Source organism: Canis lupus, chromosome 1 (assembly GCF_048164855.1).
Source record: "Canis lupus baileyi chromosome 1, mCanLup2.hap1, whole genome shotgun sequence".
Taxonomy (NCBI): Eukaryota; Metazoa; Chordata; class Mammalia; order Carnivora; family Canidae; genus Canis; species Canis lupus.
In genome coordinates, this window is record NC_132838.1 from 71,461,686 (window position 1) to 71,483,960 (window position 22,275).

The window sequence follows — 22,275 nt, forward strand, 5'->3', positions numbered from 1 at the left end:
ATTTTTATTAACATCAAAAAATGAGCTGGGGTGCCTGGCTGGCTCAGTCGGAGGAGCATGCAACTTCAATCTAGGGTCATGAGTTCAAGCCCTGCGTTGGGCATGGAGCCTGCTTAAAAGAAACAAAGCAATGGGCTGTCCCTGTTGGGGTTCAGGTGTCAGGTAAGGCCCCAGTCTGGGAGCCTCGAGCTCTTCTAATCCCACCTCTACCACTAACCATCCAACATCCTCACAGCTTACCTCGCCATTGGGGTCTGCATTGCTTTATTCTGTAAAAATTGAGCAGGATCTCCAAATCCCTTCTAGGTCTCACTTTCTCAGTTTCTAGAAGCTGAGTCAAATGTGTGGCAGAGAGCAAGTGAAGGAATGATTGTATTGATGTGTTGTTTCAGAGTACCTTTTAAGGAAATTTAGTTTTAATTGTAAAACACATGGAACATAACATTTACTATCTGAGCCATTTCTAAGTGTGTTCAGTAGTGTTAAGTACATTCTGATTGTTGTGCACGCAATCTCTACAACATTTTCATCTTGCAAAACTGAAACTCTGCACCCTTGAAATGGTAGCTCACCACAGCCCCTGGCAACTGCCATTCTACTTTCTGTCTCTGTAAACATGACTGTTCTAGATATATAAGGGGAATCGCGTAGTGTTTGTCTTTTTGTGCCTGGCTTACGTTGCTTAGGGTAATGCCTTCAGGGTTCATCCTTATAGCAGCTGTCAGAATTTTCTTCCTTTTGAAAAGGCTGAATAATATTCCATCATATGGATGGATATACCACATTTTGCTTATCCATTCATCGCAATGGACACTTGGCTATTTATGAATAATTCTGCTATGAGCAAGAGTGTGCAGATGTGTCTTTGAGACCCTGTTTTCAATTCCTTTGGATATTAAAATTAATTTCCTCTCTGTATAGACACTTCTGACATCAAATGTGTGGAGTTTTTACTCCTATCAAGGAATTCTCCTGTTCTCTGGACACCAACTAGGTGTCCTGCAAATTCTGTTCAATTCTAACTGCCTGGCATGAGTGCAGATCCCACAGGTGAAGGTCCCAGTCCCACAAGGCTGCCCCCACTTCTGATGCCAATCCCAAGTCCCAGGTTGTGACCTGTTCTGCTGACCAACTGGCCATGAATCAGGGGTTTGCACATACCCTCCCTTGGGTTGGATAATTTGCTGGAATGACTCACAGAACTCAAAGAGAAGTGCTTGAATTCTATTACTGGTTTCTTATAAAGAATACAGCTTGGGAACAGAAAGAAGAGATGCATAGGAAGAGGTGTGTGGAAAGGATTGTGGAGCTTCTGTGCCCTCTCTGGGTGCACCCCAACCTCCCACACACTGATGTATTCCCCAGCCCAGAGCTCTCCTAACCCGGGGGTGTAGGTATCCTTACTGTTTCCTATAGCAGCTGCACCATTTTACATTTGCACAAGGGATTCAATTTCTCCATATCTTGTCTGACTTGTTATTTTCTGCATTGTGTTTTGTTTTTATAGTAGTCATTCTGACGGGTGTGAGGTGATTTATCATTGGTGTTTTGGTTTGTATTTCCCTAATTTTTAGTGGGGTTGGACATTGGACATTATTTATGTGCTTCTTGGCCACTCGTATGTCTTTGGAGACATGGCTATCTAATTCCTTTGCCCAGCTTTGAATTGGGTTGTGTGTTTTGTTGTTGAGTTCAAGAGTTCTTCATTGGGGAATCCCTGGATGGCTCAGCGGTTTAGTGCCTGCCTTCGGCCCAGGGTGTGGTCCTGGAGACCTGGGATGGAGTCCCATATAGGGCTCCCTGCTTGGAGCCTGCTTCTCTCTCTGCCTATGTCTCTGCTTCTCTCTCTCTGTGTCTCTTCTGAATAAATAAATAAAATCTTAAAAAAAAAAAAAAAGTTCTTCATTGTTTTACCTTACTTTGAAGAGGCTTTGGAGCTGCTGTAACCACCTTCTCCTGCATCATGAACATCAGTCCTGAAACCCAGAGACCAGAAGTGCTAAGATTTAAAAGATGTGAACATCCATTCCTCATTTTTTTAGTGACAAAACAAAATGGTAGCACATTTTTGCTTTCTTCCAACAATTTTTTTTCTGGTTTTCATTCTCTGAATTCTTAAAGGAAGATGATTTTGTACTTTTCTACTCTTAGTATGGTCAATCCTTTGTTTCATAGTCAACACGCCTCTTTGGGGGTTCCTATTTAAGTTTTTTCTTCTGCAATCACCCTGAATGCTTTTTGGCCTTTTCTCACATGACCCTTTCTTTTTACCTGTGGAGACTTGTCCTGCTTCCATGTGTGGCCAGCAGAGGGCAGCGAAGAGCAGCCCAGCGGCATCTGCAGTTTCTTTTTGTGTATTTTTTTTTATTGGAGTTCGATTTGCCAACATATAGCATAACACCCAGTGCTCATCCCGTCAAGTGGCCCCCTCAGTGCCCATCTCCCAGTCACCCCATCCCACCGCCCACCTCCTCTTCCACTACCCCTTGTTCATTTCCCAGAGTTAGGAGTCTCTCATGTTCTGTCACCCAGTTTCTAGAATCTCTAGAGACCCAGTTCCCGCGGTGTCGCTGGTGGCATTGTGGTGGGAGCTCCAATCTGATTTTTGAATTAATATTGGTTGAAGCTAGGAGTCCAGAGTTGGTACGAAAGGGATTTGTGAGCCTCAAGGAGGCTAAAGGGTAAATGTAGCCTCATGCTTCAGGTCTCCAGATTTCTTTTTTCCTTACTAAAAGGAGTTGTAAAAGCCAGTCTGGATGGGACAATGAAAATTAAAATCCTCAATATTTTGCTTACTTCTGGCTATTGCACTGCAATAACGGTGACACCACCTGTTAACTTGGACTTTTTCCTGCTGTTTTAATATTTTTCCTGCATATTAAATGTATCTCAAGTATGGGGACACTGGAGGTTTGGACAGCTGAGTTTGCTTAAAGAATAGAACCTAGGTTAGAGAAAAGTTATAATATTATGTATATGTACCTATACACACATTTATATTTATATTTGTATATATTATCTGTGCCTTTGGGAAAATGATGAAGTTGCCTATGTCAATAATTTCAGAGTTTTAGTCACTTTTTTTTTGCACAATCATTTGAACTTAGTTTTCTCCTTTCTTTTCAACTTCATTGTCTTTAGCTACAAAATCAGCTTAAAACCACAGGTTTGGGGGTACCTGCTGTGAGAGTACATGTTTGCCTCCGCCCCCTCCCCCCAGTTGGTTCTGGGATAACCTCCTATCATAAACCACACTCTGATGCTGGAGACCCAGGACAGCATACTGTTTGCCAGGGATCAAGGGTGGGGGCAGCACCCGGCACAGTGCTTGCTTACAGCCATCCTGCGGATAGGGAGGAACAAGGAGGAGGATCACATCACCGGGAGGAAGAACTCCTCCAGCTCCAAGCATGCTTCTTCCTGGCTCTCTTCATCCCCCTCCATAGCTGCATTCCCTCTCCAGCTAATCGGTGAATGCCATCAATCTCGGCTTCTTGCTGTAAAAGCTCTGTGACTATCTGTGAATCTGGAAATTCCAACCACTTTTCCTTTGATTTGCCCTGCTTCCTCCAACAGGCCATTCACTCAACCACTTAGGCTCTCATTGTTCCAACATTTGTGTTTTTTTCTGAGGATGATCTGTCTTCCCCTTTGCCATCTCCCCAGGTGCCCAGGTCAGGTTGTGCTCTGCATGGAGTCTTGTTTGGATATTCCTCATTGATGGGTTTTTCATCAGAATCTTTTGAGGGTTTCTGTGAAATTTTCTCAGAAGACATGAATTCTCTTGTGTTTGTATTTGGATCTGGTTCCAACTTACATCATCTTTTCTCACCACTACTTGTTGGACTCCGGTGGCTCTTTGTTCTGAGTCAAGTTTGTATACTCTTCAAATAAGCTGCCCTAAAATCCGAAACAGCACTCCTGTGCTCCTTGAGGGCTTGTGTTCTTAGCTGCTGGATGGCTTCTGAGCAGATCCTCAAAACTGTCTGAATGTCCTGGTCTATCTGATCTTCTGTGCCTATCATCCTTCCACACTCGGGCATGATACGGTGGTAACCATTCATATAATCTGTCCTGTGTTCCAGAAGATAACTTCTCAATTTGTCAGCATGCAAAATCTTGTGCAGGACAGAAGCACAAGGATGGTGAGCCCTGGGGGTGTGCAGTAAGTGCTAGGACAGAGCAGGTATGCGAGGCACAGAGATAGAGGCCACAGGCATTTTTCTCCCCCAGCCTACAACCATCCAATCCATCAAATGGAGACAGCACCTTCCTCTAAGTGTTATAAGAATTACATGAGATAACACGTGGAGAGTGTTTTACCACTGCTTGCCCCTAGCGACTGATAAAAGTTAATTACTGTTGTTAATAATAATATTATTATTGTTATCATTCTTGTTTCTAATTACAGTGGGGAGGAACTGCAAAGAGAGCTTCGCTCTACAGAGAAGGTGTATTTGGAAGAATGACTAGGAATTTATCACTTGGGGATGAGGGCAGAAGACCACTTCAACTCTAAAGTCTTGGTTACTTGGCCTTATTAATCATTGCTGTTTTCTGTGAATGGATGTGTGTACTTGGGCTTACGTTTTGGGTGCTGGGACTTGGCAAGGGTCAGCACCCTAGTTGACCAGCAGGTGCTGCTCTGTGGCAGCTTTCAGGAAACCGAGGGTCCCAGCAGCTCAGAATCTCTGTTTCCTCTCTGTCATCAGACACTGAAACGTGGAAAAAGAAAACATGCCCCTAGGATGAAGTCAGAAAATCCCAATCCTATTCCTGGGGATGCTCAGGGTCAGGAAACACTTTCTGTGTGCCTTCAACTCTTACCTCCACGCCTACCATGATGAGCTCAGGGCCTTTTCTCCATGCTGTGTGTCCGCAGCCTGGACCAGAACACCAGCATGTTAGGGGATGTGTTAGAAAGAGACCCCCTGCAGGATGTTGGGGTGCACACGAACAGAAGCTGCATTTTTACCCAGGTGATTTGAGAAGCACCACTGCAGATGATTGGTCCAGACCACACTTTGAGTACCAGTTCTTAGCCAGGGGTTCACAGGATTTAGGGGGCTGGTGACTGGGGATAGGGAAAGAATACATCTTAATTTTCCCTGACCAAAATTTAGCATTTTTCATTTGAAAATGTAGACAAAACTGTGTAGTAGTAGCTTTATTTCTGATTTTGTTATCAGGAGAGGTTGAGATATTTTCATATCATGTACAGTTTCTGCAGAAAAATCATTTATGTCCTGCTGGGGACTCTGAGTTACTAGACCTTCCACCAGTTCTTGATGTTAGCATTAGTTCACAAAGAAGCTTATGTGTCATACGTCATATTTAGAAAATACTGTGATAGCTTTTTTGGGGGGAATCTGTTTATCTTTTTATGTATTTTATTTTAGGGATTTAAAACGATTATTTCAGGAAGGAGGCAGTAGCTGCCCCTGAACGACTGCTGTGGTCCATGGCACTGAAAAAAAAGGAACGATCCCTGTCTTAGAGGGAAAGAGAAATTTCCAGATTAATATGTTTTCTCTGGAAATTGTTCCATTGCTGGCCTTTCTACCAGTGGAGATCTGTGGCCTGAATGGGTGTGGATGTGCCCAGGAGCATTTTTTTTTGCGTCTGCCGCCTGGTGGGAGGGGGTCATCCTTCAGCCCAGGGCCGGCTGTCTGCAGCTGCACAGCCAGAAAGAGTGGAGCAAGAGAGGGACAGACAAGGGCAGCCAGGCTCCCTGCTGCAGCCACCGCTTTTGAAGATCAGAACAGACACAGGGATCCTCAGTCGTGTCACAGTACAGAACCTTATTCTTCCAATTCTGTGACCGCTTGCCTGGGGTGTAATGTTAAAGGTCTATCGATGAGAGGGTGGGACGGCAGCGTGAGGAGCTTTGCGGAAACTCTCTCCGGTGAAACACGCAAAACTGGAGAAAACGATCAAAAACAACCATTTAAGTAAGATCTCTAGAAGTTATCCTAGGGGCAGGTAGCAAAGGAAGAAACATGGATTTGAGAAAACGTAATAAACTTGGTAATGAGAGTGTGGCACTGGAGCCTTGACCCACCTCCTTATCAATGCCCTGAGCTCAGCTTGGGGAAGCTGCATCCCAGGAGGCTGAGGCCAGACCCAGGGGCTCCTGCTCCTGGCACCCAGTGGGGTTTGTGCCTGACCAGGGGGACAGGTTGCCCAGGTTTCCCATCTTCTCCCCATTGGAGAGGCCTGGCTCCCACAGAGTGTGGCAGATGGACAGGGCCTCCCTGTCTAACCCCCACCCATTGGATGGAGGCTTTCCCCAGGTGTGCTAAACCAAGAATCCTCAGTTCCCCATCACCCTCACCCCAACTTGGTTGTAGGGCGGAGCTTTGATCCCTGAAGCTGACAAGACCAGAGACTACTGCCTGGCTGGCATTCATAGCTGAGACTCAGAGAGCGTGCCCGAAAGAGCCAATCTGTGCAGGAAAGAATTTGACCTTACAAAAACAGATGTCTGGCCTTTGCCCTTGGCTTCTAGATAGTTCTACGCCCTTGGAATATTATGCCTGATAGAAACGTTATTATTTGCCTGGTGTCTTCAGGTCATACTGGATAGTCTTGACAGTGTGATTTAGGATGATTTAGGATGGGAAAGCCAATAATGTGGCTTAGGATGGGGACTCTGTGAGGTCCAAGGAGGCTGGAGACTGAGATCAGCTATCTGGGCCATCAATCATGTTATGTAATAGAGCCCCAATAAGACTCTGAACCCTGAGGCTTGGTTTGGCAATACTCCATGCATATTATCACACACCGATACTGGGAAAGTTAGTGTCCTGACTCCACAGAGAGAGAACAATGGAAATCCCACATTTGGTAAATTCCACTCTATGCTCTCTCTTAGAGCTTGTGGCTTTGGGATGGAATGCTATTGTGTAATTTGGGTTTTTAGGGATACTGAAAATTACTTAAGGGTGGCAATATCTTTTTTCAGAAACTACAGGGGATTGGGGACTTCTGTTTTGGGCAACTCTTCTAGACTGAGTTTTTCAAGCATTCCAGTCTCAAACTTGTGGTATTGGCTTGAGGAGCAGGGGGCGGATAGTGTTACCATGTGCACGGTTTTGAACCGAATGGTCATGCATATTTTATCTTGGAAACCAAATGAGGAAATTGCTGACATCTAGATGACTTGCATTTTCCAACTGTGATATTATTCTCCTGTTGGTGATTGTACAGGAAGGCAACAGTTGTGTGAGGGCAGCTTCCAGCATCAGATGGCATGGGTTTACATCCTAGCTCTGTCAATTAAAAAAAAAATTACTGGGACACCCCGGAGGCTGAGTCGGTTAAGCATCTGCCTTTGGCTCAGGTCATGATCCTGGGGTCCTGGGATGTCCTGGGATTGAGCCCTGGTCATGCTCCCTGCTCAGTGGGGAGTCTACTTTCCCCTCTCCCTCTGCCTCTCCCTTCTGCTCATGCTCTCACTCTCACTTTCTCTCTCTTAAATAAATAAAATCTTTTCGAAAAACAGATTTATTGAGATATTATTTAAGTGCCACAAAATTCACCGATTGCAAGTATATAATTTAATATTTTTGGTAAATGTATAGAGTTGTGCAACCATCACCAAATTCAGTTTGAGAATGTATCCATCACCTCAAAAAGAGCCTTCATCCCATTTCTAGACAATTTCCAATCCACCCCCAGCCCTAGGGAACCAGTAGACTGTTTTGTTCATAATGCATGTCAAGAAAATTTTCCAGTTATTTGAGGGTAGTACTAGCGCATGAAGGACGAATATGAGGTTTACTGCACCCTCATGAGTGCTGAGTAACAGCCTCAAATTCTGCTTGCTAATTTAATTTACATGTATGTAGCATTTTATTCACTTAATTTGCTTTTCTAATGATACAGGGAGTTAAATATTATTCCACACATCTGCATATTCATTATATTTCTGTATTTAATTCTTTGTTTATGTCTTTTACCTCAAAATTTTCTTTGACCGTTGGCCTCAACATTATGTCCTGAATCTGGAGACCCCCCTTGGGCCCATAATCTGGCCCAGGCCTTAAGCATTTGCATATTTGATCCCAGTTCCTTCCAGAGGCCAGTTCTTAAACTATTTGTCTCCATACTATGTAGAGTTGCTAGATATGTATGGCAGGGAAATTTTTTCGTTACTATTTATTAAGCTTTAATAATATTGTATTTATAGAGAACAGATTGGTGGTTGCCAGAGGGGTGGAGGGAATGGGTGAAATGGGCAAAGGGGGTCGAAAGGTACAAACTTACAGCTATAAAATAAATAAGTCCTGGGATGTAACATACAGCAAGGTGTCTATAGTTAGCAATAATGTATTGTGTATTTGAAAGTTGCTGAGGGTGTAGGTCTTAAAACTCCTCATCATAAGAAAAAAAGTTGTTACTATGTATGGTGATGAATTAACTAAATTAATTGTAGCGATCATTTTGGGATGTATACAAATATCAAATCATGCTGTATACCTACAACTACATAATGTTATATGTCAATTATATCTCAATAAAAAATAAAATAAACATTTTAAAATTTTGCTGATTTAAGTACACTTATGATAGCTTTCCAGATTATACAGTTTTTTAAAAAGATTTATTTATTTATTTATTTATTTATTTATTTATTTATTTATTTATTTATTTATTTGAGAGACAGACTGGGAGAGAGACAGCATGGTGGGGAGGAACGGAGGGAGAGGGTGAATGAGAATCCCAAGCAGACTCTCCATTGAGGGCAGAGCCCAACATGGCATTTGATCGATCTCATGACCCATGAAATCATGACCTGAGCCAAAATCATGAGTTGCAACCTTAACCAACTGAGCCACCCAGGCGCCCCCATACAGTTGTTTTTAAAATAAAAAGTATATGATAAATTTTTTTAAAAGACTAAAAAATGTATTTAAAAGTTTTTTTTTAAAGATTTTATTTATTTATTCATGAGAGAGAGAGAGAGGGAGGGAGAGAGGGAGAGAGGGGCAGGACACAAGCAGAAGGAGAAGCAGGGAGCTGGACATAGGACTCGATCCCAGGTCCCCAGGATCACACCGTGGCCTGCAGGTGGCGCTAAACCGCTGCGCCAGCGGGGCTGCCCATATTTAAAAGTTTTATGCTATTTTTAATGTTGCTATAATAGTATCACTCATTTAGTTGTATTTCTTTTTTTTAAAAGATTTTATTTACTCATGAGACACACACACAGAGAGAGGGAGGCAGAGATACAGGCAGAGGGAGAAACAGGCTCCATGCAGGGAGCCTAACATGGGACTTGACCCCGGGTCCCCAGGATCACGCCCTGGACTGAAGGTGGCACTAAACCGCTAAGCCACCCGGGGTGCCCCATTTAGTAGTATTTTTTGAGTAGGGGAGATAACAGCTGATATAGACTAGAAAAAACATTTCTGCTTTGAAAACCTTGATTTTCAAATGCACGGAGTTACTCTTGTAAGTAGTAAAAGACAAATTTATTTAAACGTTTTTCTAAATCCATAGTCAGACATTGGCATGTAGTTTCTTAACTTATTAAAGGTGTTGAATATATAAATACGTATGTATATTAAAATTTTATTTATTTATTAGAAAGAGAAAGCACAATCAAGGACAGGGAGGGGCAAAAGGCAAGGGAGAGAGAGAAGGAATTTTTTTTTTTTAAAGATTTTATTTATTTATTCATGAGAGACACACAGAGAGAGGCAGAGACACAGGCAGAGGGAGAAGCAAGCTCCGCCACAAGGAGCCGGATGGGGAACTTGATCTGGGGTACCAGGATCAGGACCTGAGCTGAAGGCAGATGCTCAACCGCTGAGACACCCAGGTGTCCAAAAAGAAGGAATTCTATTTATTTATTTATTTATTTATTTATTTATTTATTTATTTATTTATTTCCAGAGAAAGGAATTCTTAAGTAGACTCCCCACAGAGCACAGAGCCCAGTGCAGGCTCCATCCCAGAACCCTGAGATCATGACAACCAAAATCAAGAGCTGGCCGCTTAACCTGCTGAGCCACCCAGGTGACTCTGAATGTATTTTCCATATTGAGAAGTAAAAGTGGGAACTTTGATCTAAAATCAAGCATACAGGGATCCCTGGGTGGCTCAGCGGTTTAGCACCTGCCTTCGGCCCAGGGCGTGATCCTGGAATCCCGAGATCGAGTCCCACATCGGGCTCCCTGCATGGAGCCTGCTTCTCTCTCTGCCTGTGTCTCTGCCTCTCTTTCTCTCTCTCTGTGTGTCTCTCATGAATAAATAAATAACATCTTTAAAAAAATAAAATCAAGCATACAAGTGATCTGCCATTTCCATTTCTGGTAATTATGTAAGGCTTAGTTATCTACACCATTAATTGTAGGATAAAACTTGTTTGAAATTGAAGTATAATAATTTATATTCAGTAAATCACAGACTTCAAGTGTGTAGTACAAGCAGTTCTAAAAAATGGCATACTCCCAAGAAACACACACATTTATAAAAATATAGAACATCTTCATCAGCGTAGAAAAGTTCATTATGACCCTAACCAATCCTGTACTTCTACCAAGAAACCAATATTCTTATTTATTTTACTAAAGAATAGATTTGCCTGTTCTTGAACTTCTTGAACTTTGCCTGTGAAAGATCTTGAACAAGAGACACCCAGCCGATCCATGCTTGCATTCCTAGCCTTCAGGAGTCATGAGATAATAAGAAGTGTTGTAAATGGGATGCCTATGTGGCTCAGTGGTTGAGCCTCTGCCTTTGGCTGAGGGCATGGCCCAGAGTCCCGGGATCCAGCCCCACATCAGGCCCTGCTTCTGCTTCTGCTGAAAACCTGCTTCTCTCTCTGCCTGTGTGTCTCTCATGAATGAATAAATAAAATCTTCAAAAAAAAAAAAAATGAAAGAAAGCTCTCATCCCACACGGGGAAGAAGGAGGACTCTTAAAAAAAAAAAAAGTGTAAGGCCTGAAGTTTTGGCTTAATTTTCCTACCAAATAGAAAAATAATGCAGTACTTTTCTATGTCTTCTTTTGCTCAACAAAATGTCTGATTTTCACTCATGTGTTTTGTAGGTAGAGGAAGATGTATTCTTAAAAATCTTTTAAAAGCATGAAAAGCTATCAAGACAGCAAGATATTGCAGTGTAGGAGTAAACTCCAGTCTAGAGCATTAAAACCACATTAGCCCTACATTTGCTAAATGGGGTGACTTTGAGCATCAGTTTTATGAGGACAAAAGTGGACTTAGGAAGAGTCTAGTATAATAACATCTTCCATGAAGCTGGGATCCCAAATGGCTTTTACATACTCAGGATATACGTGATATGGAAGAGTAAAGAACATAGTTAATAATATTATAATAACTTTGTGTGGCAACAGATGGTAACTACACTTATCGTGGTAAGAACTGAGAAATGTGTAGAGTTCTTGAATCACTATATTGTATATCCGAAACTAATATGACATTATGTGTAAACTATACTTCAATTTAAAAAAGAGGATGGGGCACCTGGGTGGTTCAGTTGTTTAAGAATCCAACTCTTGCTTTTGACTCAGGGTCTTGAGATAGTGCTCTGTGTCAGTCTCCTTGCTCAGTGTGGAGTCTGCTTGATATTCACTTGCTCTCTCCCCCTTTGCCCCTCCCCTAACTCTCTCTTTCTCAAATAAATAAAGGATAGACTCAAGACTTTCCTGAATGAATTTTCTATTGTAAATTTGACTTTGAAGTCAAATTTATACATTTATAAAACAAGTTTATACATTTATAAAACAAAGTTAAACCACAGAGAATTTTTAAAAATGCAATCTCTGAAAAAAAATGAAAGCAAAAGGAGTAAATATATTTACACCCCAGAGGACAAAGCCAATGTGTTAAAAATGAAGATTTTCAGTGTCAGAGAAAAATAATCCACACATAAAAGATACTAAGTAAAACTCTCATATTTCTAACTTTGACTCATGAAGTACATTGACTTAAAAGAGTTTCCCAGTATTGCCCTATAAAGGGTTAGAACTAATGACAAATTTGGCAACAAAGAGTACTCTCGGTGTCCAGTTTATAGTCTCTAGATGTCATTTTCCACTAAAAGGACTCAGGCTCCTCTGAGAAAAGGCACATTCCATGTCTGAACACAAACTAGACAAAATGTCATTCTGGAAAAACAGACACTAGCAAAGACTGCTGGGGTCTCGTCAATCTTGTCCGAAGAATCCAGGAGTGAACTGGAAGAGGTCCCACTGACTGAAGGTGAGATGCTCTGAGCACTGGTAAGAATAATAACTGCAGGGCAGCCCGGGTGGGTCAGTGGTTTAGCGCCACCTTCGGTCCAGGGCATGATCCTGGAGACCCGGGATCGAGTCCCACATCAGCCTCCCTGCATGGAGCCTGCTTCTCCCTCTGCCTATGTCTCTGCCTCTCTCTCTCTCTCTCTCTCTGTCTCTCTGTCTCTCATGAATAAATAAATACAAATCTTAAAAAAAAAGAATAATAACTGCAAAGGATTGAAACAAATAAAAAAATGTTAATATCTATGTTTCATAATGATTCTCTCACCAAAAACCCTGCAAAAACAAAAACCAGACAAACCACAGAAAACAACCAATCAGGTCTTTGGTCCACCTTTTAGGACACGAGGAAACCAACTCATTACTTTGAAATTGGTAAATAAAAGAGAAAGAGTCAAGCACTTGCTTTACCTTTTCTGTATTAACTATACTTCAGTGTTCTGTGCAATCCTGTAGTTCAGGTGTTTTGTTGTTGTTGTTGTGGTTGTTTAGAATACTGCAAGAAAAATGATAGAATTAGAAAGTCACCATTTTGCAACTCATAATTAAAGACTGGATCTAGGCACTGATCATGAGTCATGCTACTTTCAGAAAAAGAGACAACCAGACATCAGTTACCTCCTCTAGAAACACACAGCACAGCCTGTGAAGACAGCTTGCTAGGAAATTGTACCTCGAATCTAACCAAGTGTTTAGGGCAGGAGTTGGCAAACTATGGCTGGTAGTCTAAATCTGGCCCATTGACTTTCTGTAAATTAAGTTTTATCAGAACACAGCCATTCACATAGTTATAGTTTTTTGTTTTTTTTTTGTTTTTTTTGCTTGTTTCTGGTATTCAGAAAAAGAAAACTGCACTTATCAAGTACTTCTATAGCCCAGGATTTGAAATATACATACATATTTATTTCAATATATGTAGAGAATATTATATATAGAAAAATATATAATATATGATGCATAAAATATATATTTATAACACATTATATATATAATACTGTATATATATTTTTCATTTAAAGGTTTAGTCCTCATTCTATTTTATTAAGATTTTACTTATTTATTTAGAGAGCTTGAATGGGGGGAGGAGCAGAGGGATAGGGAGAAAGAATCTCAAGCAGACTCTGCCCTGAGCATGGAGCCTGAGGTGTGGGGCTCCACTTCACGACCTCGAGCTCAAGACCCAAACTGAACTCAAGAGTCTGATGCCCAGCTGAGTGAGCCACCCAGGCGCACGAGTCCTCACTTTATAGGCAAGCAATTTAGGTCTCAGAGTGATTCCATAACTTGCTCAGAGAAGGATCTCTGGCAATGGAAAGAGCTGAGAAGTTTTAACAAAAGTTTTAACAAAAGTTTTAACAAAAGAAGTTTTATCAGGGATCCCTGGGTGGCGCAGCGGTTTGGCGCCTGCCTTTGGCTCAGGGCGCGATCCTGGAGACCCGGGATTGAATCCCACGACGGGCTCCCGGTGCATGGAGCCTGCTTCTCTCTCTGCCTGTGTCTTTGCCCCTCTCTCTCTCTCTCTCTCTCTCTGTGACTATCGTAAATAAATAAATAAATAAATAAATTAAAAAAAAGTTTTATCAACTCAGCTGGTTTAATGGTTTGGTGGAATTTTAATTCAAATTCATGATTTTTAATTATAAAAATAATACACCTTCATTGTGGAAATTTAAGAAGTATAAAAAAGCACAAAGATGCAATTGAAAAAACAAGCCCTTAAAGCTACTATCTCAATATAAAAACATTGTTAACATTTTGGTGAATATATCTATATTTCTTTTCTGCTAATTATCACATCTAAATGTATAATTGGGACCACACTGTTTAATCACCTGCACTTCTATTGATGTCATTTCATTTAAACTTCACAGTAGCTCTGCAAAACAAGGAGTATCAATCCTGTTTTATAAGAATGCCTTGAGGAGTAGAAAGTTTAGCTTGTCCAAGTCACATGACAAAGCCAAAATGCACATCTGGAATGTCCTTCTCAGAGTCCATGCCTTCCTCCCGGCTGCCTCTCAGATCATGAGCTGTGCTGTGGAGGTGCTGTGCTCAATGTTAAATGAGCTGTGCTGTGGAGGTGGCAGGGCATGGAAAGGAAAGAATCACTGGGAGGGATTGGTTCTAATGTTGGATTTGGTGACTGCTTCTATCTACAAAGGAAAGAGATTCAGGAAGCTCATAGCTTCTTTTTCTTTTTTAAGATTTTATTCACTTATTCGTGAGAGACACACAGAGAGAGGCAGAGACACAGGCAGAGGGAGAAACAGGCTCCCCCGTGGTGACAAAAGTCCAACAGTGCTATAAAAATATTAGAAAGAATACTTTATTTCAAAGCCCGTGAATCAGAAGATTGTGTAAAGAAGTTACTCTAATCTAAATGTCTCTGCACAGTGGAATGCAGCTGGTGACTCCAAAGGGTGACCAACTTGCCTCTGGAGCAGCCACATCCTCAGAGGTCTGTGGAGGGGCCAGGCCACATCTGAAACTGGTCCAGTGCAGTCATGGGGGTGGCTCTGGAACAGTTCTTCATTTTTGTAGGGCTGCTGGTGTGCCTGGTGTGCCTGGTGAAGAGTGTGAGATTCTCCAGGTATATTTTCCGACACTTCTGGAAAGTTTTGCCAAAGTCGTTCTTGAAGTCAATGGGACAGTGGGCAGGTAAAGACAGCTTTCCATCTCCTGTTTCTTGTTTATGTCTTATTGTTATGTATATCTCAAAAGATAAATTGCATCCTTTCCTTTTGAGAGCAAAGATGTAATTCCTTTGGGTGACTGGAAAGCATGAGTGAAATTGGAATTATCTAAAAGACAAGAGGTGGGGCATGAGGAGAATTAACCAGAAGGATGCCACCCAATTCTTGCCTCTGTTTGTCCTCTCATCCTTATTAGCTGGATTTTCTCCTTTTTGGAGTTTCTGGTGACACAAATAATAGTACTGCAGAAACTTCTGCATCCTTTTCTCCAGATTTTTGAAGGCTCAGGGTACTGCCATTTTATGAAGAGTGTTTCAAAACTCGGAAATACAAATAATTTCACTTCACTTTATCTAAAAGAATTTTGCTGAGCCCTTTCGTGAAGTGAGGGTATTTACAAAATCAAGGTAACAAAGGTCCCTACAGGAACACATGTTAGAGATGATTAGACATAGAATCTCGGTCTGGTTTACATCCCAAGTAGACTGATCACCAACCAATGGGATTTATCTTCTGGAACAGTCTCACAGAATTTCAGCCTGATGACTGGGTTTAAGGTGAAAAACATGAGGCTATGGTTTCAGCATCTCTTTGAATGAAGTGCTAACGTTACATGAAGAAATCTAGTGACTTAAAAAACAGCAACAAAGAATTCAAACAGCTTCAAAAGTACCATGCCAGGCTAAATAGGCGAGATTATAAACAACCTTATAGGGCTGCCAGATAAAATATAAGGTACTGAGTTATATTTGAATTTTGAATAAATAGGAATAATTTTTTAGTATATGACATCCCAAATATTATGTGGGACATACTTCTACTAAAAAATTATTTATGATTTACTTGAAATTCAAATTTAGCTGGGCATGCTGTATCTTTACTTGCTAAAGCTGGCAGCTGCAACCCTACTAGCAGAAATAAGAAAAATTGACACATGAAAGTCATTTGGAATGAAAAATGGATTTTTAACTGTTGCATGTTACATCTGAACTGTGTGTTTGTGTGTGGTTTGTGAACATTCCTTCACTCTTGGGGCAATATCTTCAGAAAACGTGCTCAGTAGCTTGAACTTAACCGTTCTGGATCTAAATATCTTGCTCTACACAGATCCAGATGCCCATGCACTTTGCAGGGGTGGGGTGGTGCCTAGAGCTCTGCACAGTGCTGCTCATCAGTGTAAGGCGAAGCCCTTCTGAAAACACACACTCTAAAAGAAGTTCACGTGGGGCCAGAGACAAGTGTATTTTGTTGCCTCACATTGAATAAACATAATCTTAACCTGTCCTTTGAATCAATATTGAATAGAGTCATCACTAGCGAGATTAAAATGTCTTTGAGCATAGGCAGATCTCTGGGAGAGTATATATTCCTGGTGGGGAGCCAGAAGAAAATCCAATCACTAAAGACGAAAGTGTTCAACTCCTCAGAACTCTGTGGTCGATTAGGCAATTATGTCACTGGTGTATCTTTATAGATTTGTGGCTCCAAAGTCAGGTAGCCGGGTTTCAAACCCTCTTGTCATCATTTTTAGCAATGTGACCTTGATTGAGTTACTTTCTCTCCCTCAGCCTCCTCCTCTATAAACTAAGGAAAACAATGGTCTGGGCATTAGGAGCTTGTTTTGAATGTTAAAACACTTGAAACAGTACACGGCAGAAAGTAAGCACTCCACTGAAACCAGATGTTATTATTATTTATTTATTGATTTATTGATGTTATTATTATTATTTTTTTTTTATTGATGTTATTATTTTAACTATTTTGAAGATTCCCATAAAAGGGGGGGGGGCAGTAGATAACCCTGAGCAAAGCACCTGTTTCAAGGGATCTGGTGATATGCATGGATGCACCTAAAGGGACCCCAGTGGAGAGATAAAACCATTAGCAGTTCTGCAATGAGAGTGGCCTGGGGCACCTGGCTGGCCCCATTGGTTAAGCATTGGGCTGTTGATTTCAGCTCAGGTCTTGATCTCAGGGTCGTGAGATGGAGCCTTGAGTCAGGATCCACACTCAACGCAGAGTCTGCTTGTCCCTCTGCCCTCGCTTACACTCTCTCCTTCTCTCTCTTTCTCTCTCTCAAATAAATCAATAAAAAAAACAAATAAAATCTAAAAAAAAATGAGCGCGCTCTGCCAGTGTGTTTCTGGAAGCTTGTACAGCTTGGCTCTTACTCTCCAATAAGCTAAATGTATGTTTTATTCACACTTGTGGACAGTACAGCCTCCCATTGATGTGCAAAGGCAAACACAGACACATAAATACTGAACTGTAGCACTGTTTCAAATCACAACATTCACGAGAATGAGGCTTACCTAGAACTCGCTCATAAAATATGGGTCTAATGTTTGGATACAAAGGGTCTAGGCCCATCTGGTTGTTACATGTTAATAGATAAGCTGAGTGCAGATTCTTCAGGTCCCTTTATGTCACTATATCCTCTTTTGGCATTTCTGTGTTTTCCTCTTTGTTATGTTCCTCATCTCCCTGGGCTTTGGGCACTGCTGACCTGTGGGGGGGAAGGGAAGAGGAAAACACTCTGAAATGTCCTTCCTTACAGTGATAGTTGGATGTGTTGGTAGAGAGATAACAGGACACACTCTTTGGGCTCTGAATGAAATGTTCCCTGGCTGAGGTTCTTTGTTTTGTTTTGGAGGGTATCTTCCACAGCCTCCCCTACTAAAAATAAATAAATAAATAAATAAAGAAAGAAAGAAAGAAAGAAAGCTTCATTTGGAACATTTCATAAGGGAAGTGAGGGCTGGTCGCTCCGGAGTCGAGTGGAATAGGGCTGTGTAGCTGAAGGATGCTGTTTTGAAACTCTGTGTCCTAGGCAGTAAGCCTGCAAAAAAATGTAACTGGTGAGAAAGAGCACTTTAAAGATTAATTCTGTCTTTTAAAACCTTTTCTGCTTTTTTGCAGTGATCACTGGAGCAGGAGATGGGATTGGGAAAGCTTATTCATTTGAGGTAAGTTGTGTTCTTGGAGAGTTTCCCCTCCCTTGTATTAGACTCACCACGATCATGTGACAGCCACCCCCAACACTAGTTTTCTGGTTATAAAAGTCACAGACATGAATTTATGAAAACAAATATTTTCTATAAAAAAGAAAATTTAAAAATTATAATCTCACTCTCTAGATACCTTTAAAAAAACCCACAGTGATATTCAGAGGTTCCAGTATCATCCCTTAGGAGTTGTTTTAGGGATTTATGGGGACATTGTTATTGTCTATGAATTCCTTTTATTTATCCTTACTTTATAGCTAGGGTATGTTGATTAAAAAGTTTGTGTGTGTGTGTGTGTGTGTGTGTGTGTGTGTGTAGGCAGGACATACTACCTACAACTGTCATTTCAAGAATAATGGACATTATAAAGTATTATACAAAGAGAGGATCTGATAGGGCTGAGAGTCACTGGAGTATGATTAGTATCTCTGAGTATTTCCTTCCAGGCTTCTTATTTACCTGCAGATATCTGGGTAATTATCATTTTTTAAAATGTACTTATAGCATATGTAGCTTTGTATATTGCCATTATTGTTATGATTGCTATTCTTACAAATTCCACATTTTCATTCATGAAATATTGTTTCCTGGAGTTCCTCTTATTTTATTTCTTCATCATGCCTATTACTGACCTCTAGAACCATGTAAAATACAGCAGAAGAAACAATCTTTGAAATTATAAAAGGATGAAAAAATCAATAACGCTTTAAAAATATAATGAAAAGTACTTCAGTTACAAAAACCACATTCAATGACAGTGCTGTACCCATGCATCCTCTCATCCCCAAAGCCCACATCGCGATAGACGCCAAATCATCGTGTGTGAAATGGGCAGTGCAAGGTGCATCGGAAGCACTTGCCAGAAACATTTTTTAAAATTTTATTTATTTATTCATGGGAGACACGGAAAGAGAGGCAGAGACACAGGCAGAAGAGGAAGCAGGGGGCAGCCCCGGTGGCTCAGCGGTTTAGCGCCGCCTGCAGCCCAGGGTGTGATCCTGGAGAACCAAGATCGAGTCCCATGTTGGGCTCCCTGCATGGAGCCTGCTTCTCCCTCTGCCTGTGTCTCTGCCTCTCTCTATCTCTGTGTCTCTCATGAATAAATAGATAAAACCTTAAAAAAAAAAAAAGGAGAAGCAGGCTCCTTGTGGGGAGCCTGATGTGGGACTTGATCCCAGCATCCTGGGATCATGACCTGAGCTGAAGGCAGATGCTCAACCACTGAGCCACCAGGGGTCCTGGGTTCTTTATCTTAATTTGTATATAGCAACTTTCGGATGAATTGTGGTGCCCACTCCGGACATTGCATTTGGAAACAGTGAAGAAATGAATGGCTAAGTTTTCACATGATTTCCTCTAAGTAGAAAAAAAGGGCCAAGTCTTAAGCCATCAAGGGGACAATTAGTAGGTCAGGTCAGTATGAATTTGAGGAAAGAATCTGGAAAATCATGAAGAAAATCATGGATTTCAAGGCAACCCAAAGAACTAAGAGGTAAGGCCATGGATCTTTTGTATGAGAGATCTCAGATCCCTCTCCAGAAACTATTTTCTACCTCCCTTGCCTCAGGTAGAAAATAGTTATATAAACGGTGATATAATTCTAATGCAAACCGCTGGAAAAGCTTTCCTTCTGATTTTTGGGTAAAGAAGACACAAGGTATGGAAAAGGTTGCTGAGCGGTCTCCCCAACCTCCACACTCAAATATGACCCAGGTGCCCCATTCATTCTTCTTTGAATACTTTCTCTGCCCAGCCCCCTTCTCTTTTTCTGAGTCTCCAATCACATGGATATTAGATCTTTCTTATAGCCCAGTGGATTTCCGAGATCCTATTCATTTTCTTCATTGTATTTTTTCCCCTGTTGTTTAGAGTGGGTAATTTCTATTGTTTTCTCTCTAAATTCACTGATACTTTTCTTGGTCCTTTGTATTCTGGTACTGAGCCCATCAGTTGAGTTTTTTATTTCATTTATTTTATTTTTCAGCCCTTAAAGTTTCCATTTGGTTCTTTTTAAATCATCTATTTCCTTACTTAAACTTTCTCTTTTTGCATTTGTCTAAAAAATGTTTGTAATTGCTTTTCAAGGCTTTCTTATGATGGCTGCTTTAAAACCCTAGTTTGAGGGATGCCTGGGTGGCTCAGTCTTAAAGAAAAAATCCTAGTCCGAGAACCCTCACATCTGTGTCATCTTGATGTGGGCATGTCGATTGTTTTGTTTTTGTTTATTTTTTTAAGATTTTATTTATTTATTAATGAGAGACACACAGAGAGAGGCAGAGACATAGGCAGAGGGAGAAGCAGGGTCCCCACAAGAAGCCCGATGTGGGACTCTATCCCAGGACTCCAGGATCACACCCTGAGCCAAAGGCAGAGGCTCAACCGCTGAGCCACCCAGGCAGCTCGATTGTCTTGATCTCATCCAAATTGAGATCTTTCTCAATTTTTTTGGTTTTTGGTATGATGAGTGACCTTTGAATTGTGGTCATATTTAGTTTTCTGTTATGAGACTCTGGATCTTATTTCAATCTGGTTTGGGTTGTACCAACACTGCATCAGCAGAGGGAGGAGGGGGTGCCAGCTTGTTCCTACCAGGTAAGGAGCCTAGGCTTTCCACTTGGTCTCCATTAGGGGACAGCACTGCCTCCCTATCTCTGATGGGTAAGGGTGGGACTGCTGGCTCCCTGCTGGGGGAAGAGTGGCCTCACCACCCCTGGGGTAATAGTGAAAGTAGTGAGAGTCCTGACTCTCCACTAGCTTCCTCCTTTACTGTTCCAGGGAAGGGGGAGAGGAGGGAAGGGACAGATTGCCTTGGCACTGCTGGGTGCAAGTAGAAGTTAAGGTCTGCTGACATGGGAGGAGGTGGCTGGGATGAATGTCCTGCCTCCCCACTCAACCTTCCCTGATGCCAGCCTGGCCATGGCTGGGGACCCTTGTTCCAGTGGTCTCCAGGGTGGAAGACTCAGCTCCTGACTCTGCCTCTGTGGGTGGGTGTGGGGTGTGATCATAAAAATTTTGTTTTTGAGCTGTTTGCCTGGAGTAAAGCAGTTCTTTTCTATAGTTTTCTGCCTTGCAAGGCTTCCTCTTCTTTGGTTCTTTGGTCAGAGAAAGCAGGCTTTTGCTGTGACTTTCTATGTCTGTACCTGCAGTGTTTCTAAATTGCCAGCTTTTCCACCAATAAGTCTGGGATATGTGAGGCAAATAGAAAACCCTTGAACTCATCACTGTGCTGTGTCTCAGGTCTTGAGGCCCTTTGCTCATCTTCTCCCTATCATTTGGAGTCATTTTCTGTTCATTACGTGTAGGTCGCACACTTTAGTTACATATCATAGTAAGAATGGGGAAAAGTACTTTTCCATCTTTCTGGGAGTCTATTCTATATTGCATTTTAGCCTAAATCTGTATTTATACTTAGTGGAGCAAAAGAGGCTTTGCCTCCTGCTAAAGGAATTTCATGTGGTACTGGAAGGAGGTGGAAAACAATTGTGGTGAGGGATGGGGGGGAAGCATGAGGGGATTTCCTATTACCCCCTCTGAGGCCACTGCTTCACCCTGCCTTCACACCAGTTGTGCTCCTTTACACCTGAATTTCTTTTATTCAGAACCATCCAGAGGAGGCCTTGTCATGCACCTGTTACAGACTAGCAGCAGCAAACACATTTCCTGGGGCAGGCCCTCCCAGCCGCAGGGCACCTTCATCTCTGCTGCGGCCCTTCTGGAGGATGGGGCCACAGTGCATTCTGGGAGACGGGGTGCTTCTGAGCTCAACCTCTTGAAGGAAAAGAGGAAACACCTGTGTATGGAGCCCGTCAGCCTGGACATTCTAGGAATAAAATTGAACACTGCTCAAGTGGATAAAGGGAACAAATGCTAGCTGGACAAATAAGTGTTTTCTGTGCCCCCCCCCCCCATCCTGGCCCAGACCACTTCACATAGAACCTTTAAAATGTCTGTGGCTCTTGAGAGAAATGGCACAACAGGAGAGGCTGGACACCCACCAGGAAGCAAGCATCCTTTGTGCTGAAAATGCAAATTGTTTTTCATTTAATGGGCAATCTTCTCTTCAGTAAGCTGATGAGAAGTGAATTGTGAGACAAAGGTGCTTAATTCTTTAGCCTCAATTTTGGTGGATTCCAACGCTCAAAATGAGGCTTTGGAGGTGCATGTGGGAGGTATTTCCACAGGGAGAGAGAGAGAGAGAAAAAAAAAAAAACTCTGGGATATCACTGGAAGTATCAGCCTTGAAATGGGACGGTCTTTTGTTTTTTATTTTTTTTAATCCTTTTATTTTCCATTTAATTTTTTAAAAT

General features: G+C 41.7%; 2 protein-coding genes and 1 pseudogene across 6 annotated transcripts in view; 2 read left to right on the top strand and 1 right to left on the bottom strand.

Annotated features, from left to right (window-relative positions):
• Positions 1 to 8,549, top strand: part of SLC35D2 (solute carrier family 35 member D2) — a 57,359-nt gene extending 48,810 nt beyond the window's left edge. For both annotated transcript variants that reach the window (XM_072834484.1, XM_072834494.1), the window contains one exon: positions 4,412 to 8,549. In XM_072834484.1, coding sequence (XP_072690585.1) covers positions 4,412 to 4,469 — 58 coding nt within the window. In that variant the 3' untranslated portion in view covers positions 4,470 to 8,549. The remainder of the gene's footprint in view (positions 1 to 4,411) is intronic.
• Positions 3,378 to 4,043, bottom strand: LOC140608626 (syntaxin-18 pseudogene; annotated as a pseudogene).
• Positions 8,550 to 14,583: 6,034 nt separating the features above from the next.
• HSD17B3 (hydroxysteroid 17-beta dehydrogenase 3) overlaps positions 14,584 to 22,275 on the top strand; it is a 48,041-nt gene continuing 40,349 nt past the window's right edge. The window contains exons 1-3 of one of the 4 annotated variants that reach the window (XM_072834572.1): positions 14,584 to 14,728; positions 14,812 to 14,928; positions 17,883 to 17,929. In XM_072834572.1, the coding sequence (XP_072690673.1) occupies positions 14,913 to 14,928; positions 17,883 to 17,929 (63 nt within the window). In that variant the 5' untranslated portion in view covers positions 14,584 to 14,728; positions 14,812 to 14,912. Of the gene's footprint in view, positions 14,929 to 17,882; positions 17,930 to 22,275 lie in introns of all 4 variants that reach the window. The other 3 variants (XM_072834578.1, XM_072834562.1, XM_072834552.1) reach the window with 3 other exon arrangements.